Source organism: Anthonomus grandis, chromosome 5 (genome assembly GCF_022605725.1).
Source record: "Anthonomus grandis grandis chromosome 5, icAntGran1.3, whole genome shotgun sequence".
Lineage (NCBI taxonomy): Eukaryota > Metazoa > Arthropoda > Insecta > Coleoptera > Curculionidae > Anthonomus > Anthonomus grandis.
In genome coordinates, this window is record NC_065550.1 from 9346941 (window position 1) to 9366620 (window position 19680).

A 19680-nucleotide genomic window follows, 5' to 3' on the forward strand; every position below is an offset into this window, starting at 1 on the left:
AAATGGTCCCCCTTGATATGTAAATTGACGTGTTTCGCCTAATTTTCATACTATCATTAGTAGAGGCAATATTAAATGCTGCTCGTTTTCAAATTGTCACCCGGCATATTTTTATTTATATATTAGGCTCAAAATACTAATCACCTTTTAAACTGATGTCATTCTGTATCTTAAAAAGAAAAGATAGTTATTTTTAGATGATAAGCAAGTTTGATTATTAGGGAGATCCTGTAATTCCAACTACAATCACTTGGCGCATTTACCGCAACAATCTATATTTTTAAAGATAAAATCATAAAAAGGGAAAACTTTATTCAAAGGTTGTAAACATTTTGTACTGAACTTGAACTTAAAAATAAACAAATATCACCTTTAGTAACAGATTTTTCAAGCTGTTTCTTTTGTATATAAAAATAAAATAAAAATCAATCGCAGGTTTACTAAAAAAAATCTCTATTCCACTTTCGGAGATTCTCCATTACCCTCTTGGGTGCCGGAAGTAGTCAAACCTCTGATGGTCAAGTCATAAACCACCTCCTCAATTTTTTTAACATCGTACTTCAATACGTCAAAACGTTTTCTCAATGAGTCGTTTTTAAGATTCAACAAGCGAAATCCTGCGTTTAATTCAGCAACGAATTTAGAAATTTGTAGAGGACGCTGATAGTCGCCTAAAGTAACAGCGTTTACTGCAAATCTAGACTGAAAATTTAAATGCCATCAGATTTGAAAACTCAATTTTTTATAAACAGAACAAATAGCTTACCAGTTCGGTAGCAAGGTTTAACAATCCCATTAAGTAGTCATCTAGGTCTAGCTGAATGTTTTGTTTTCCATGAACTAAAAGAATAAAATTTAATTAAGGATTTTCAAACCATAAATGCCATGAAAATTAACATCAAATATCCAGGATGTTTTGCCGCGGTATAGTGTGTGGAAAAAAATATTCTTATTAACTTTTTTACTTTTCAAGATAAACAAATAGAATTTTGGTATATCGATAGTATCGTTATAAGAGGTGCTAATTTTGATATATTCCGTTATTCTCCGTCAATTCCTGTGCGTTTTTATTAACTTTAATTTATTAAATATTTTTTTTTCTTCTTACATGCTTATTTATCAACCAATTTTTAAAAGATATAAAATTATTGGGAAAAAAACTGCATTTCAAAAGTACTTGTTTCTAATAACGTGCTATTTAAAAAAAATTAAGTAAATTTCAAAAATATTCTTTTGGATATTTTAAATAGGCGTGTAAAAGATTAAAGTAATAAAACACAATGAAAACTGTTTTTCCGCGTTTAAATTTTTTTAACGCATTCGTGGCACCTTGATTTAAAATTTTATCATTTTCGTCAGAATACTATCTTCTCTGGATGATGGTGTCACTTAAAAAAGAAAGTCAGTGTCATTTTCAGTTGAATTGAAAGTGAAGGAGAACCGACTGTTTCTTCCGACGAATAACTGTTAGCATACGTTAAAAGACGAATATGCCCAGCCAATGAGAATCGAAGACGGGACCGAAAACCGATTTATCCCTTCGTTTACGTCCGTGAAATTTCGCGCGCGAATGGTATAATTATTATGTATTTTCTAGTCAACAAAATGCAATCTGCAAAGTCTGTGAGAAGGAATTTTCAAGCACATCGATAAGAAACAGACCTCTTAAGAAGTTTCACCCAGAATTTGTTGGCCAGCAATACAAGAAACACATTACATGTCCAATGTCTACCAACATTACCCAGGCATTTTCTTATTTTAATAGTTAAAGTAGACATTTGCTTGATATTCACACACACATTAGAACGATTTAACAATCATTTTTAAATTTTAGGAATAATATATCTCTTGGAGGGCGCAAAGTAATAGGAAGATCGATTATGATTGTCAGACCCGAAATAAATTTAAGAATGGAGAAGAACATATATTATACAATTGTAACAGGAGCAACATCAAAAGTAGTATAAACTCTTAGTCATCAGATATAATTGTATATTTTGTTGTTTAATTTTAGGATTCAATAGCTCATGTAAAAAGAGAAGCGTTAAGTCTGGGGGAAACATATGCATTCAAGAAACATGCCTCTCAAGCATTTTAGTTAAGCTTTTAAAGAATGGTAATAATATTGCATTAATTTTTATATTCCTAGACTAATTCATAATTTTAATCCTTTGGAGGATCAGTTGATGGGACATTTTTTGAAACATATGTAGGACATGTAGACAAGTTTGCAGGTCTGACAAATGAACGAATAATTCAAGATGCGCTAGAAAAATTCAGAATGGCACAATAAAAAGGCTAAACATGCTAACAAGAGGTGACCTGGCATATTTGATAAGGAAATATAATGTTGACAAGAAAAGAGATGGTTATAATATGGTAGCCACAGCTTTGAAATTTAATGAATGGAATAGCCAAGGGAAAAATTATGCATTTGTTTTCAAGAGAATTTATATGTGTATATGTCTAAAAATTACAATTAATACTTATAACAAATTAGAGTGTTTTGGGTGTTTTAATAATGATGTAAATAATGAAAGTGCTCATGTATATGGGGGGTGATCCATCAATGAAAGACATCTGATTTTCTGTCCAATTTCATACATTTATTTTAATTTTTCAGAATTAAAAAATTACTACATAAAAATAATTGCATAAAAAATTATTTTCATGTATGTTGTCTTTTTAAAAATTCCATTTACAAATTGATGTGGCAGTTTTTAAAGTGATTTTTTTGCAATAAATATAGCAACTAGTCAAACGAATCAGCTTGTACCAACTTTGATTGAACTTCTTGTTCATTAAGCATTCATTTGTAGGGGATTCTTATCCGGGACTGAATGATAACAATTTTGCTGTGGACTACATGAATGGAATTATGGAGAAGAAATTAGAAGAATTTAAAAGGATTATTTGTATAGATGGAACAAATATGAATTGCTTTTATGGCTATATTTTATCTAGGTATGTATGTAACTAAAATATGATTGTGTATTATTCAGTATTTTGGGTTTCTATTTAAATATAGTCTTTAACGGTTTTGGTGCAGGGTCAGTAGATATCAATTTTTAAGCAATATCGTAAATATCAATTTTAAGGAGTTTGAGATTAGGTGTTGAGATTGGTTTCTACGTATATAGGTGTACATATCTTTTATCTTGAGACTATTTTAGCTTATTGGTATTTTACTTATTTTCTATTTCAATTTTCAAATGTAACTTAAATGTGGATTGCTATACAAGGTGTTTCAGAACTATGGGATCAAACTTCTGGCGTTGTTCAGTGCAACAGAAGAATCCATTTGAGTATAGAAACCCATGTCCGGAGATGCGCCACTACGACGCGTTAAAATTTATAAAAAAACATTAGTTGCCTAAATAGGATCTGCTGCATTTATTTTTACCTTTTGTACATGATACCATAACAACAATAATTGTTTAAAATCAACGCTTATCAATGTCAATTCTCAATTTCATGTTTAAAAATGTTATAGCTTACAATTTTTAAACATTTATTGCTAATGGAAAACTTTACCAATCACGAATTGGCGGATATGCATTTGGCATACGGAGCAATAAACTGCAATGCACGAGCTGCATCGCGGTTGTATCATGAACGTTATCTCGAACGACAGCATCCTGGATACAAAAAGTTTATTGCGGTTCATCGGCGGCTCGCTGAGGCTAGGCATGTTTAAGACCAAGATGCATGATACTGGTGTTGCTCGAACCGTAAGAACGGTCGAATTTGAAGAAGAGGTACTTCAGCGAGTTGCCGATGAACCATCAAATAGCACACGTGACGTCGCTAAGAATATGAATACGAGTAACGCTTCTGTCTGGTGGGTACTACACGAGCAACAACTCCATCCTTACCACTTCCAGAAAGTTCAAGGTATGACTGCAGCCGATTATCATCCTAGAGTTCAATTTTGTCGATGGCTTCTGGATCACATCATTGCACAACCAAATTTTTTACGATATGTTTCGTGGACCGATAAAGCCTCTTTCACAAGAGACGGTATTTTTAATAGTAGGAATAGCCATGTTTGGGACGAAGAAAATCCTTATGCAATTTTTCCAAGAAAACATCAGAATCGTATGGGCAGGCATTGTTGATGATTATTTAATTGGGCCATACCTTCTATCGGAACGGTTAACAGGACCTATTTATCTGCGTTTCTTGGAGGAAGTTCTCACAGAACTCCTTGAAAATGTTCCACTAAACGTTAGACAGCAAATGTGGTTTCAGCATGATGGAGCGCCAGCTCACTTTGCTGTACAAGTACGCGAGTATTTGGCTCAGCGGTTTGGGCACCGTTGGATTGCTAGAGGTGGAGCAGTTTATTGGCCTTCTAGGTCACCCGATTTACGTTCGCTCGATTTTTTCTTGTGGGGACATGTAAAGTCTTTAGTCTACGAATTCTACTGTTGCACTGAACAACCCCTAGAAGTTTGATCCCATAGTTCTGAAACACCCTGTATAAGTATATTTTTAGAGCGCCGAAAACCTAACTGAATTGCTTTAAAACGGAGATGGAGTGATGAGGGACAGACCCTCTGTGAATATATTTATTTATGAAAATGTATAAAAAACATTTCTTTTTCTTTCATGGTACTATAAAAAAATCTGTTGAATGGAAGGTTGGGCTGTACGTGACCAGCAGAGATGACAATGCTAGCTAAAGAAGTGCTAATCTACAGACCAAGCATGATGAATTTAGTTTCTTCTCTACGATTTTAGTTTTAAGTTGTTGATATTATATAATATAATACATTTTGACCAATCTTAATATAATATAAAGTCCATAATACAGTTTACTTTAAAAATTATTATTATAAAATATGTTATTATAAAATTTAAAGTATATTTACTATATTTGCTAAAATTTAAAACATTTCAGTAAGCTAGTCGGCATTAAGATATTTGATAAATATGATGGGAAATTTTTAATTTTAAAGTAATATCACTGTCATCACAATAAAAAATAAAAATAGAAAAATAATTTTCTGGCCGTCTTTGAAAACTATTCAGCAAGTAAGCTCCCTCAAAATATGTATGGAATATTTACTTCTTATGGTGACTATGATGATGCATCATAGTGCATCACACCCATGGGATTTTATCAAAACAATTATACAAAAATTAAAATAAACACACTTTTTTTTTAGGATTCGAAATATATATTTTGATTTTAATTGTGGTTAAATAAAAGTTTATATGTTATTTATATGGTTTTTTTGGCATTTCATATACTTATAGATTCATTGCCTAGCAATATTTATCATCTACCCACTTGATATTCTCTGATCCACATGTTTAAATTTCCTAAGTAATGTATAATGGGCTATTTAAATAAACTTCAAACGTTCATTGTCAATTATTATATTATGAAAATTATAAATTATAGGTACCTATCATAGGTATATGACATGTAAGAGGTTTTTTCACACTACATTTTAATATAATACCATAAAAAACATCTTTAAAACAAGCTAAAATACCAAACTTTGAAGTACTCGGTTCCCTATTTCCAAGTTTAAACTTTAACTAAAAAACCCTATAAATACTTAAGGCTAAAAACACACGAGGCGGTTTGCAAGCGGTTTGCGCCGCGACGGTTGTCGCGCCGTGGTCGAGCTCGACGCCTCGTTTATGGGACTTGTGAGCTTTGAAACAGACGGCGCCGCCTAATCCCATAAAACGCGGCGTCCGTCGCGCGTACCCTGCTCGATACCATGGGCCGCCGGCACGCCGCTTGGTTTTTATTGCTTTAGCGGCACTACCGCGGCACATCATTTACTTATCTTCTGTGTTGCAAACCACACGTAGGGCTTTTTGGTGCGTTTTTTTTTGTGCAGTGTTGAAAATTGTTCATTTATTATGGAAACCAGGGATTCAACATAGAAAAATTAATTACTGAGGTTCAATTGAGGCCAGCGATTTGGGATATCCGTGATGATAATTTTTCCTTTGGTATTAGCTTTTGTACATGGCTCTTGGATCAATAAAAGTAACTCCTGGTATGATTCCTTTGACATTCTGGTGAAATTAAATTAAATTTTCCGGATCTTCACAAATCTCCTTATAGATGGTATTAAAATATCCCTTCTTGTTTCTTTCCATAACTATGGGATGTATCCATAGCTTACGTTTAGTTCTATTTTTTTTTTTTTGGTTTTTTGCGTAATGCCAGTGCCGATGCCGCCAACAAAAATAAAAAATCATCTTTACTGTCGGAGTCCATTTTGCTCACGGTAAATAAAAAACTGTGAACTGTACGCAAAGCTTGGCAACATCAAACTGATCTTGTAATTTTTCGTGCCGTTCGTAGTTGCGAAAGCCGTCGCGTGTGTTTTAAGTCGAGCGGCGGTCCACCGGTCGCCGTCGCGGCGCAAACCGCTTGCAAACCGCCTCGTGTGTTTTTAGCCTAAGTGTCCTGAGGATGACTGGTTTCTGTATTTTTTTTATTTCTGACCTCATCCATCAACTATCTCCAGTAATACTGGATATGGCTTTCATACCTCTATCGCTATCATAATAAAATGATTTCAATAAGGTACTACATAGATATCTATAAAAATCAAATTTGGCAGCTATTAATAAATTACCTATTTTCATATTCTTAAAAATCTTTATCACGCTGTAAATATATATAAAAAAATCATTAATTTACTAATCTATAACAGCTACAAATATTTCTTTATTGAACGTCTTTTATATGCATATCACATTTCTTTTTCCATCTAAAATATAAATCCGTGAGGCATTTATATTTTGCAAATTTAAAACAAGTCCTATATTAGCAAATATATTTATAGGTCAGAAATGCCAAACCTCGCTGTTCAACTACATGCATTAAAAAATTCGTATTTTGAATTTTGGCGGTACGCAAGCCACGCCTCTGTGGTGCCAGAATGCTCTCATTGGTTGGGCATATTTGTCTTTTAACGTATGCTATAACTATTGTCCAATTTGCGTAAGTTTTCGGTAGGGATTCAAAAAGACACGTTATTTTACTCATAAAAATTTACTTTACAAATACGGATATCTTGTTACCACTTCTCATAATGTCGGCTTTGGGTTATCTGTTTTATGTTAATTCAATTCAATGAGATTTAAATATTAGTTTGAAATTTTTCATATACTCCATATCTCAATGTATCTGTCCTCAGGTAGTGGTAAAAAAAGGACTGACAAAAAAACATTCTGTATTTCATCCATTCTTTATCATGATAATTTTCTAAGAAAATAAGAGTGAAGATAAAAAGGTCAAATTCATATACGTTTGATAACTACTAATCATTTCAAAAAACCTTTTCAAAAAGCTTCTTCGGTAGTGAAAAAGAATTGTCCAAAAAACTGATTGAGTTTAAACATACAAACTTGATTTTAATTTATCCAGCACCTGAACTTAATTGACTCATTTTTAACACAAATATTACTGGATACAATCTTATGCTCAAGAGATGCATGCGTGCAACCTTGGTAACAATGATATTGCCCTATATGAAGAGATCCGATAAACAACTAAGGTTACTAACCTAGTCTCGGTTCTAAACTCGAGTTGGAATTCACTGCAGCACGAAATAATTTGGGTTTAAGCACGACACTTAAGCAGTCTTTGAGAAATAATGCCAATGAACTTTCTTTAATTTCAGGAGATCATAATTCTTGTCAGGAACTTCAAAAATAATAAAAACAAAAATGAAAAAAGGATAGCAGGAAAGAAAGGACTGAAGAAGAATATTTATTTAATTGAGCAACGTTTCGACAACCAATTTGCCCCTTTTCCAGCTTCAAAATTTCTTGGCCAAAACAGCTGCAGTGTAGCGCACCGTGACTTTATCGGCCGTGTTAGCCTTAGTGACAGATCTACTACCAAATAAAATTGAGACGAGTTTTTTAACGCAGAAACTGTATCTGTGATGCAGTAGCGGCTCGTCAGGGGACGCGGGTGAAGCGCCGCTTCACCACAAATCTTAAAAAATTTAAGAGTTTTAAAATCGACATCTTTACGTTTACAATTTAGTTTGTTTTATATTTTATAACAAATTAATTCTTTATTTTATCTGATTTATCAAAATAAGTGTAATCCTATAAAGAATATATTTGTAAAAGTATTCAGAAACCCGAGCGCGCTAAGCATATTCTTATAAGAGCAGCGGCGACCACCACCGCATGTGTCAATGCAGCACAATTAGCAAAAACAATAATCCGATGCAACACCTCTCCCCGCGCTTACGACGGTTGCTATGGTAACGGACGGACAAACACGCGGGGTAATTTACAGAACGGCGCGGCGTATGCATGCCGCTGCCAGCAACAGCAAGGTTCTTATTCTATTGACTTAGTTCTTGTTTATCGGAAGTAAATTCCATCGCGTTCGGGATTTTTTTTTATAAAATGTTGCCGTTATATGACCCAATTTGCATAATAAAATTTTGTTTTTGTTGCTTATGGTATATTTTGGGTTTTGCGCTTCCCCTCTTCCTAAAGTCACCAGCCGCCACTGCTGTGATGTAAGGGTCTAAGGAAATCTTTTGGTTTTATGTATTGAACTTTTAATAAGAAGGGAGTAACCTATTATTATGCAATGGCAAATGACAAAATCGGACTTTGTCGAACTTGTATTGTCTTAAACATTAACAATATTCTAAAAACTGGCAGCAATATGGACATTGAATACTGATATTTTTTTACATGGTTATTCGTAAAACACGGAAAATAAAATTTTTAAAACTAGTCGTGATTTGACAGTGTCGTTATTGTAATATGTAAATAATTCTATAGAAATATCATAATGGTCAGTCAACTTGTAACTTTATTGTCAGTAAGTCGCGTCGTACATTATTCATATTATTTGTGTCAAACTTTTATTATGAAAAAGCATGTATGTCTTCCTATGTAAAAATTATATCGTAAAAACCCAGTAGTACCTACCTACAACCTTTTCTGAATCTCCTAAGTAAACTAGGTGGAAAATCTCAGGAAATTCCTGGATTTGTACATGTTCAAAGTAATTAAAAGGAGACAGAATGCTAGTTCTCCGAGTATCTCTTACCGTGTATAAAATCGTAATGATCACAAAATTTGGATCACCCTCCAAAGAAGGGTCAATTGGGTGCCTAATTTAAGTTAAAATCCTGTATACAGCATAAAAAACCTTGACATGTGCTGAACCAATGCTAAATTTGGTCGTAATTGTACATCTGATTTCTACTGATTTATATTTTAACCAATTTTAAAATATCTAATAAAGAATAAATTACATAAAATAATAATTTAAACAAACAAGTAAATTTTTAAATTACCTCCCAAAATCTGTGCAGCAGTAAGCTGATCAATTAAAATGCCCTTTTCTAAAAATACTATAAGGGCTGCTAAAAAACACAGCCTCTGTGTAGAGTACCTCCAGTGATCATTAAATCGGTAATATTGCCCAGGAGGCACGACTTTATCCAAAGCGTCAAATCCAGTTTGAACATCCTTAAAAAGTTCTCTGGCTTTTAATATTGCTTGGTGAACTATAAAAGATTATGTTACTAAATTTAATTAAGCTCTTATTATTAATACATACTATATTCACAATTATTTTCGCTGTGAATAACTTGTAAAACAATCACAATTTCCCTGAGGCTCTTCTCTACATCTTTCATAATATTTCTGATAACCTATAATGGTTTAATTTCTATTAACGGTAACCAGGAAAAACCAACCAGTTGTTGACATTTAATATTCAAGTGCTTAAAAACTATATATAATTTACGTCTGTAAATACATCATGTAATTACTTAAGATTTTTTACACTTTACCTTTTTTAGTTACCTTTTTTTGGTCGTTTACTTTTTATATGTATTAGAAATCAAGAAACATAAAACAGTCATAAACGTTTTTTTTAAATATTTTAACTAAATAAATACTTTTAAATTTGTGCAAGCGTTCTCTCATCAGCTAAACCAACAAAGAGAACAACTAAAAAGGTCGTTCAGTTCTAGGGATAGAATTCCCAGCGATAAGTCAAAAATAGCCCAGTTTCCAATCAGCTGGGTTTATCATCTATCAAGTTCATCAAGTTCAGGTGAAAAGATGTATATACCCACAAAGAGATCCGTGACCCATGGATACTAAGAACAAGGAACACCAAAGGAACTTACGACAAATTGGTACTAGAACTGGCAGATAGTCACAAAAAGCAATAGAAATCCAGATAAACGGACAATTTCAATAGGAAAGAAGAAACTCTCAAGCTTTATCCTCTATAGAACCCCATCTTTAATAAGGTAGCGAGACGTTAGGAAAAATGTGTGGTGAATTTGTAGTTTTAAATTTTATTCGATTTTCTTTCGATAAAATAGCCGGTAATACTAAAGAATGGGAATAAAGATAAAGTGCCAACCACCTATATCTTCGCTATTGGGGATTTTCAACGAATGATTTTAATCTCTACTATTTTTTTGTTATTCTGTCACCTATCAAAATTATTGATGTCTTACCTGAACCACCATTTATATGTCAAGTGGTTTTTATGATAAATTAATTATCATCAAAACCATCATAATTATCAAGCCAAATCCTAAAAATCCCAAAGTCTAAAGGGTTTTAAGAATATTTAATAAACCAGGCGCTGCAAAAAATCAATGCAAAATTGTGCATAGCCTTCATTTCATTCACTGGAAATTCAATTTGAACTAACATTAGTTTCACAGTATTTGCTATTACATTATGATTTATCAAGAAAACAAATTTTAAAAAACAATCATAAAAAAAATTATCAAAAATATTACTTCCAGTGAGGTATCCCTAATGCAAAGATAAGTAAAGATCATTTCATGTGCAGTATGTATAGTGAGTATTAGACAAAATTATCGCAACAATAAAATGTTTAAAAACTAATACTGATTTAAAATAATACACGTCAATAACTACAAAAAGAAGAGAAAATTTAATAGGCTTTCTCATAACTCTACTTATTCTAAATCAGACCCTTACTATAGAGTTATTAAAACACAAAACAGTTTTGCTACTAACCAAAATTATTTATATTTACCCTCTACACATGTTTTGGTCCCATTTTTAGCACCTTCCGGATATTAATAAAACTGACTTTAAATGTACAATAAAATAAAATGTAAAATCTTGAACTGATACAGGTATTTACAGGTACACCAAAATCTGCCAGTATCAGTAAAAACTATTTCTAGCTGCTTCTAGCAAAAGTGCAATATTTTGGACTTTCAAGAACCTGGATGGATTTCTTTTCGTCTTATCTTAGCAACCGTTCCCACTGTGTTGCAATACGTACTAGTGACTACCTTCTAGCTAAATCAGATTACTCGATTATGCCACAGGAATATGGATAAGCATCTACAATATTGTAAGATACAACAGTATGCGGACGATCCGCAAATATATATATCATTCCCTGAAAGTCAGGTGCAAACTGCACAAAACTGTTTTAATATTGACTTGGGATCATATTAATAATTTTGCCAAAAATCACAATTTAAAACTTAACCCTTCTAAATCGTCTGTAATATTTCTTGGTGGTACCAAACTAAAACTTAAGAGAGTGTCCGAGAATTTTGTTCCTAAAATAAATGATACACGCCTTCCAATAGTGGAGGAAGTTAAAAATTTAGGTATTTATCTGGATTTCTTTCTGGATTTGATTCTGGATCTTTTAATGCACATGTGAAGCGAAAACTAGGTATTGCCTATATGCGTTTGAAGAAACTCTGGAGCATTAAAAAATATATACCGTCAAAGACAAAATTATTTCTCTGTAACAGTTTGGTCTTGTTTTTTATGGATTATGGAGATGTTGTTTACGGAAGTTCACTAACAGCGGAAACGGCAAATTCAATTTAAAAATTACAGAACTCCTGTTTACATTTTTCTTTTAATATAACATACAGACAAGACATTACGCCTCACTTGAATAGGTTTTCCATTTTACCAATGACTAACAGGCGAAAATGTCATTCACTGAGTTTTGTGCATAGAGTTTTAAAAACTGGTCAGCCACCTTATTTGAGGCAGTTATTTTACTGTAGTCGACATTACCATGATACAAGGCATATAAATAATTTCTTAATTCCGCAACATAAAACTGCGAATTTCCAAAAATTATTCAGTTACGTAGCTATTAAGTTATGGAATGAACTAGCGGACGAAATAAAAATACAAACATATACATATATACATACATTTATAAAGAGTGTTAAAAGTAACTTATTGACCAAAAAAGGACTTTATACAAAAAAGGACAAGGATCTTGTGATTTATATATTTTAATTTTTTTTTTGTATTTTTTGTTACATGATTATAAGTACAAATAGTTGTTTTACAAAAAATAAAAATTGAATCCCTCCATTATTTTTTAATTGAATGTGTATGTGATTGAATTGATCTGTGTATCACAGGTTATTGCTTTGATTAAATCTATTATAGATTACTAATTAATACAATATGAATTGCGTGCCTCTACGGTTTCTTTTAGCTTTTTAAGTGAAATAATTTAAGAGAACTGATTACTCTGTGTGTTCATACATAAAAGTTTTTAGGATTTTATTTTATTTTGTTTTATTGTAAATCTAGGTTTAGGTTTAGGTTTTATATAGTCTTAGGTTTTAATTTACATAAATATAAGATTTTTGTATTAGACACTTTTATATTGCTGAAAATAGGATATTTATACTTTTAACGAATAGCATCCCGCAAATATATCGACATCTTTGTGGTGTTGCATGTATCTGTGTATCGGTTTTTTATAATCGCGATGCTTTCCTCATTTGTTCTTTTTCGAAGAATTGATAAGATTATTTCTGTATTACTTACTGTATTTTATGTGTATATTTTGGACAAATAAAAAGGATTTTTTTTTATTTGAATTCAGTGAAAGCGTCGCTGTCAGGTACAGCTAATAAAAACAGCCAAAAGCCTTTAAAATTTTCAGCTTGCTTAGTAATGTAGACCAGATACAGAAAAGCATAAATGCTGCTAATAGTTCTTCAGGTAAAATATGTTCTGGACCTGAACGACCAAAGCTGAAAAATGCCAACAAGAATATTGGAGAGAGCTTAGCTAAGTTGGCATGGATTTATCTTTCAAATTTGGATGTTAATACCAAGCCTGAGGATATAATTGCAGTATTGGATCCAAAGTATGCTAATACATATCACTGCACAAAACTTCCATCTAAATATTGAAATCCCAGTAGTTCAGCATTTAAGCTTGGTATACCTCAAGAGCTGGAACAACATTATCTGTCTGATGGGTTTTGGCCTGATGGATGTTATGTCGATCAGTTTAAGCCTTGTACACATGATGGTAACAGTAAAGCCCGAGAAATGCTTAGAAGTCGAAATTTCCACAGGGACCCTCAGCGACCAAATCGAAAGTAAATCCAAAGGTGATATCAATTGGCCAGGACACATTAAAAGTGGTGCATATAAATCTCTGGTCTACGTGCAATAAATTTTCAGACATCAGGTACTTGATTGAGACATCTGACTATGTTGCATTGTCAGAAACCTGGAAAAATTGTAATTTAGTGTCAGATATTTATTTAATTAATGGTTTTGATTTTTTCCGGAAAGGCTGAGATGGTAGAGGAGGTGGAGTTGCAATATATGATAAGTCTAAACTCAAATCAACACTCATTGATATCTCAATTTTAATAATGGAACTGACCAACTTTGGATACATTTTAAATATAATAAAAAAATTACTAACAATGGGGGTTGTGTAGAGACCACCTTCTGTGCCATACTCTGCTCTCAGTTGCCTAATGATGCTGTGGTTGTTTGTAATTGTAATGTTTTGGTATGTACTGTAGATATTTTAATGTAACGTTTTATAAGACAAATCTGTAGAATTTAAGTTTTTTAATGATATTTTAAAAAGTTTTGGTCTAACTCAGCTAATTCAGGAATCAACCCGAATAACACCCAACAATGAAACTTTAATTGATCTCATAATTTTAAATAATCTATCTAATCTAGTCAAAAGTCATGGTGTTGTAACATGTGATCCAGTTTCAACAGATCATAAAGCAGTATTTTGTATATTAAGGTGTGATAAATTGAACATAAGTAACAATTCTGTGATAAAAGGTAGAGATCTAAGACTGGCATATTCTGATGAGTTTAGGGCAAGTTTACAATAGGTAGATTGGCATAACCTATACTATTCTAATGATATAAATATAGTTCAATTATTCAATGAAAATATCCTGTTTGATGTTTATTGTCCCTTAAAACCACTAAAACAGAGAGGGTCTAAACCATTGTAGTTAACACATAATTTTGAAAAAATGATAGAGTTAAAACATAGAGCTTTTAAAAAAAATCTTTATCTAAAGGCTAATAATAATAGAAAGTACTACATCGATCTTAAAAATTATATAAATGTGGCAGTACAGGCAGAAAAAAAGGTATATTATTCTCATGAAATTAACAAGTATCAAGGACAACATAAAACTAAGGACTTTTGGAAAAAAATCTCTAATTGGAAAGTCAATAACAATGCACCTGCAGAAATTCCTCCTAATCTATGGAAGCCAACACTTGTTAATAATCATTTTCTGGATAGTGTGCCTCAATTACAGATTGATCCAGATTATTTGGATACATTTCTTAATTCCTCAATCAATGGGGAGCCGTTTCATTTTAAACTAGTCTCTAAAAATGAAGTTTATAAAACAATAAACAGTATTAGAGGTAATGCTATTGGGGTAGATAAGATCTCTATAAAAATGTTAAAAGCTTGCATTCCTATTTGCCTAAAACCTCTAGTAAACATTATTAATAATTCTTTATCTTCTGGGTGTGTCCCTGACATCTGGAAAAAAGCCCTTGTTACTCCAGTACCTAAAGTGATCCAACCAATATTAATAAACTAAGACCAATTAGTATTTTGCCAACTTTATCTAAACTAATTGACAAAATTGTAAAAGGTCAATTGCTGGATTATTAATTAAGCAGAAACATTATCCCAAAATTTCAGTCTGGCTTTTGCCAAAATTATAGCTGTACGACAGCTCTTCTAAAAGTAACAAGAGTTATTGCTCTATCTCTGGATAATGTAGTCTCTCTCTTTTGATAGATATGACAAAAGTCTTTGATTATCTCAATATAGAACTCTTAATGGCAAAACTAAGGCACAACAATATTCAGGCAAATGGGTTGTTTAAAAGCTACCTTCAAAACAGGCAACAGGCAGTAAAGCTGACTAATGATGATGGTGTGGTAACTTCTGGGTGGAGAAATGTAACTCGGGGAGTCCCACAAGGGTTGGTGTTGGGACCACTTCTCTTTATAATATTTATGACTGACATACTTCATAAAGTAATTTACTGCAGGTATCACAAGTATGCAGATGATTTGCAAATTTATCTGCCATCATTGGTTAGTTGCTTGGCTGAACCCTTAGATTTAATTAATGCTGACTTACAGAGAATCTCTGATTGGACTGACAAAAACTCACTTTTTATTAATTCTGGTAAAACACAGGCAATCCTGTTCTCAAGAAAGGAAAGTACCTTGAATAATGGAGCACCAAGCAAATTAAATATTAATGGTTTTGAATTGGAATGGGTAGATCAAGTAAAAAACCTGGGTCATGTAAATAAGATTTGTCAATAGTCATATTATAAATTAAAGGATATTTTGCCTGCTAGTACAAAAAAAATCCTTACAGAGTGTTTAGTGCTTAGTGTTTCTGGATACTTAAATATTGTATAATTGTAGTATTGGTACTTTTTTAACTGAACAAAATAAATATAAAATCTAGAAAATTAAAAATTCCTGTGTTAGAATTCCTAGAAATTTGCCTCGGAGGGTTCATGTGAGTGAGCTGTTAAGCAGGTCTATAATCTTAATATGGCATAAAGAAGATTTTTGTTTTACATAAATTACTTAATTTTCATGAACCAAATTCCTTATAAATCCAACCTTATTCAAAGGGGAGATACACATAATGTAAATATTCGATATAAAAGCACACTGGCAATCCCTCAGCATAAGACTGAATTTCTGAAAAGTTCTGTCAATCTGCCTGTATTTACAATGGCCTACCTGCAGAAATTAAAGATTTAGGCATGGCCTCTTTTAAGTCTAAATGAGTTAAAATAAGAAAAGCCAATAAAGAGGCATAGGTATTTAAAAAATCCTGATGCACAGTCTCATTACTTCACAAAATACTGCAAGTTTGTGTTTTAAATGAGTCAGGATTGATATTTTTACCCCATTTGAAACTCAACCACTTATGCTTATTTATTTTGTTCAAGACATGGTCATATTTTCTTAAGATGCACAAAATTACAGCAGATATTTTAAATACTCTTTTGATGGCTCATCTGAGTACTTTGTAAAAGCTGAGTATTTTGTAGTCAGTCTTGAGACAACCTCTAAACAAGGATAATACATTACACTAGAATAGGTGAATACTGACAGTATCACCAGCTTATAGAGCTTGTTCCTCTTAAAATTAGGTATAAACCAATTTACATACTTTCCAATTTTTTAGTTAAGTTAATGTTATTACTGGACTGGTTACTGATGGATCAGAATTTAATTCAGAATATAAAAGTTTCATATAGAAAATGAATTCTTAATCATATTATTATGCATGAGGATGAAAAGATTAGTATCTTTCTTTAGCCCTCTTAAATTAAAAGATGTTGTTTAATTTAAAAGATGCTGTAGATAATCTGGAGTCATCATGAAAAACCAGAGGTTCAAAAAATATTCAGTGAAGTTGGTCATCAATGTGGCCTGAGGTGACAAGGGAAGAAGAATCCAATGACGAGAACTTACCACTCTCAGAACTTACGGAAAAAACTTGCGCTAGTAAGTCTGGAGGATTTGGAAAAAATAACCAATTCTGTAAGAGTCATTGATCCAGAAAATAATTTAAACTGGGAACAGAGATTGTAATAGATTTAAGCGAAGAAGAGCTGGTACAAGATATGATAGGAAACAATGTCAAAATTCAAAACAATCTTCTAAATCTGATGAGGATGTTATTACACATAAAATTAAACATACATATGCAGTCAAAACACTTTCAATAGTGATCAGGTGCAGCAAGGAGAACAATCTGTATATTGAAGATGTATTGCTGCTGAAGAGGCTTAAAGAAAAATCAACTGATATAGCAACTGAGACATCCAAAAAAATTCAAACTAAAATAGATAGTTTTTTCTGAATAGTTATTCTGCTGTTTAATTATAAAATCATACATAAATATGTATGGAATTTTGTAAAACCACCTACCTGATGTATAATAATATGTACAGGCATGAAACGAGATGATATCTGTCTGGACTACTGAAGTTATACTGTATGTATGTTTGTATGTACTAAGTGTTTTTTTAAACATGTTCTCATTTAATTAACATAGAATGGACACATTGCTTAATGGATGCACTTATATGTAAATAAAATAGTTTTGTTGGGGTAATCTTGTTCGGTATATAAAGATTAAAATAAAAATGAGACACAAAGTATCTCATATATGGTATAATAAAAAGGAATTTAAAAAAAAAAAGAAAAAAGGAAAATTTAGGTTTTAGGTAAAGTAAGGTTAGGAGGTTTAATATTTTGCATTAAAGCATCATCAGATCGAAACTGAGTACCAAGACTTCATGTTTCAGTTTTATTATGAATAAGGTCTCTTTGAGAATTATGGACCACTTATTTAAATCTTAAAATATAAATACTTTAAAATGAAGGATAGAATTCCACCTATTCCACTAATCAGTTGTGAACATTTCTGTGAAATATTTATACACTATCTATACTCTTTTTTCAAGAAATTTTCTTTTTATCAAAAAGTAGGAACCCATTAAATATGGGACAAATAAAGCATTGCAAGCAAACAAATAAACTGATCACAATGGATGCTATTTTTCATATTCCTAACATACTATACAAGTATTTTATATAACACCATTCTGTACCAATTTTATATTCTTGATACCATTATTATCATTAGAATATCATCATTTATTATACAAGGTGACAACAACTGGTAGGTAGGCAACTTTTGTTTTACAGCTTACTTAATACTTACTTCCCGGATGTCTTGTTCAGCTGTAATATGATTCTGAAAGGGTGCGAACACATCTGTGATAATTTTATGGGGTTCTGACATTTTCACTCACTAAAAATTACAAGAAAAAATATTAAATATGACTTGGGCTTATGTATGCATGAAAATTTTTAGAAAGTTAAGATTTAAATATTGTTAAGGCTTAAAGTTAGTATTTTAGCCCAATCTAGCGTAGAAAAATAAGCTCGATTAAATGGTTGATCTAAAACTAATTTATTTCTCTTCTAAGGTTAGATAAACTCTTTTGGCTCTGGTCAAAAGTGGAAACTTATACAGATAATTTGTTAATAAGTATATATTTGATAGATTACCTGCCTGCTTAATCTAGAGATAAGCAATTAATATAAAGATCTTTTAATAGCCGTAAACGATCAAAAGAATTAAAACATAAACAACTGAACAATTATTTAAATTATGTTTATTTTTCTCCAGACAATTAAGTACTAAATACGCCCTCTACGCCTGTACCTGTCAGAGTTGTATGCTGTATAGTGTATACCTACCTATTTTTTGTGTTCTGTGCTGTATACGCTGATGGCCCAAATGTCATTGACGCTGAAAAAGTTTCTTATGATGTCACGAGAATGACTTTATGGTAAAATATAGAAAACAAATAATTAAAACAAAAGTCTGCGATATTTTACAAGAACTGTCATCAGAAACATTAATACAGGGTGTTACAAAATTCGGTACAAATATTTTAAGAGCGTATTGTTGGAGTTAAAATAAGACTTTTTTTCCTATAAACATGTGTCGTAAAATTCCTCCCCTCAGAGCTACAGCCTGCGCAAATTGCTTGAAGAAAATCGATTATTTGAAACCGTAACTACGATGATGCATAAATTCTTCTGAAAATTTGCATGTCCTCGTTTTTTAGGTGCACTTTTTTCCACCCTAAAAAGGGTGTAAATCTGGTGTAAAGGGTGGAGCCTAGCCTTCTAATAGCCCTTATCTTATGTTTCCTATAAGAAATATAAAAATCTTGCAACACATCTAGTAAGCCATGAAAAAATTTAAAATTCTTTTCTCTTGCATATTTTCGATATAATTAAGCCTTTTCAAGAAAATCGCTGATAAACGAAAGGGGAGCATTATTAAACCCGATTAAACTATTAAATTAGAAAAAACGGAGTGGGCTGTGCCTACTTTAATTTTTGTCAGATCAAATTAATTTTATCGAAAAAATGCAAAAAACGATAACTTTAGATTTTTTCATGGCTAATTAGATGATGTTCTAGATTTTTAAATTTCTTATTGGAAACATAAGATATGAGCCATCGAAACAGTAAGCCCTGAATCCTTCCCTAAAATTGGGTTTATACCATTTTTAGGGCGGAAAATGTATTTTTGAAGTCCCCAGGCGCATAACCTAACCTGAACTGTAGTCAGTGTTCCAAGTAATCGATTTTCTTCAAGCAATTTGCGTAGCTCCGAGATGGTGCACTTTAGGACACATGTTTATACGAAAAAAAGTCTTATTTTAACTCCAACAATACGTTCTTTAAATATTTGCACTGAATTTTGTAACACCCTATATAATAATTTACGATTAATAATATTTTA

General features: G+C 32.0%; 1 protein-coding gene across 3 annotated transcripts; it reads right to left on the reverse strand.

Annotated features, from left to right (window-relative positions):
- Positions 1-292: 292 nt before the first annotated feature.
- Positions 293-18579, reverse strand: LOC126736475 (translin). 3 transcript variants are annotated; one of them, XM_050440857.1, is made up of 6 exons: positions 18433-18579; positions 18079-18168; positions 9581-9674; positions 9315-9527; positions 767-840; positions 293-702 (listed from the first exon to the last, which is right to left on the reverse strand). In XM_050440857.1, exons 2-6 carry the CDS (start codon positions 18157-18159, stop codon positions 454-456), a joined length of 711 nt encoding a protein of 236 aa, XP_050296814.1. In that variant the 5' UTR covers positions 18160-18168; positions 18433-18579; the 3' UTR covers positions 293-453. The 3 variants fall into 3 exon arrangements, with proteins under 3 accessions (XP_050296814.1, XP_050296812.1, XP_050296815.1); XM_050440855.1 differs by having other exon boundaries at positions 18429-18577; XM_050440858.1 differs by having other exon boundaries at positions 18079-18164; positions 18429-18570.
- Positions 18580-19680: the final 1101 nt, after the last annotated feature.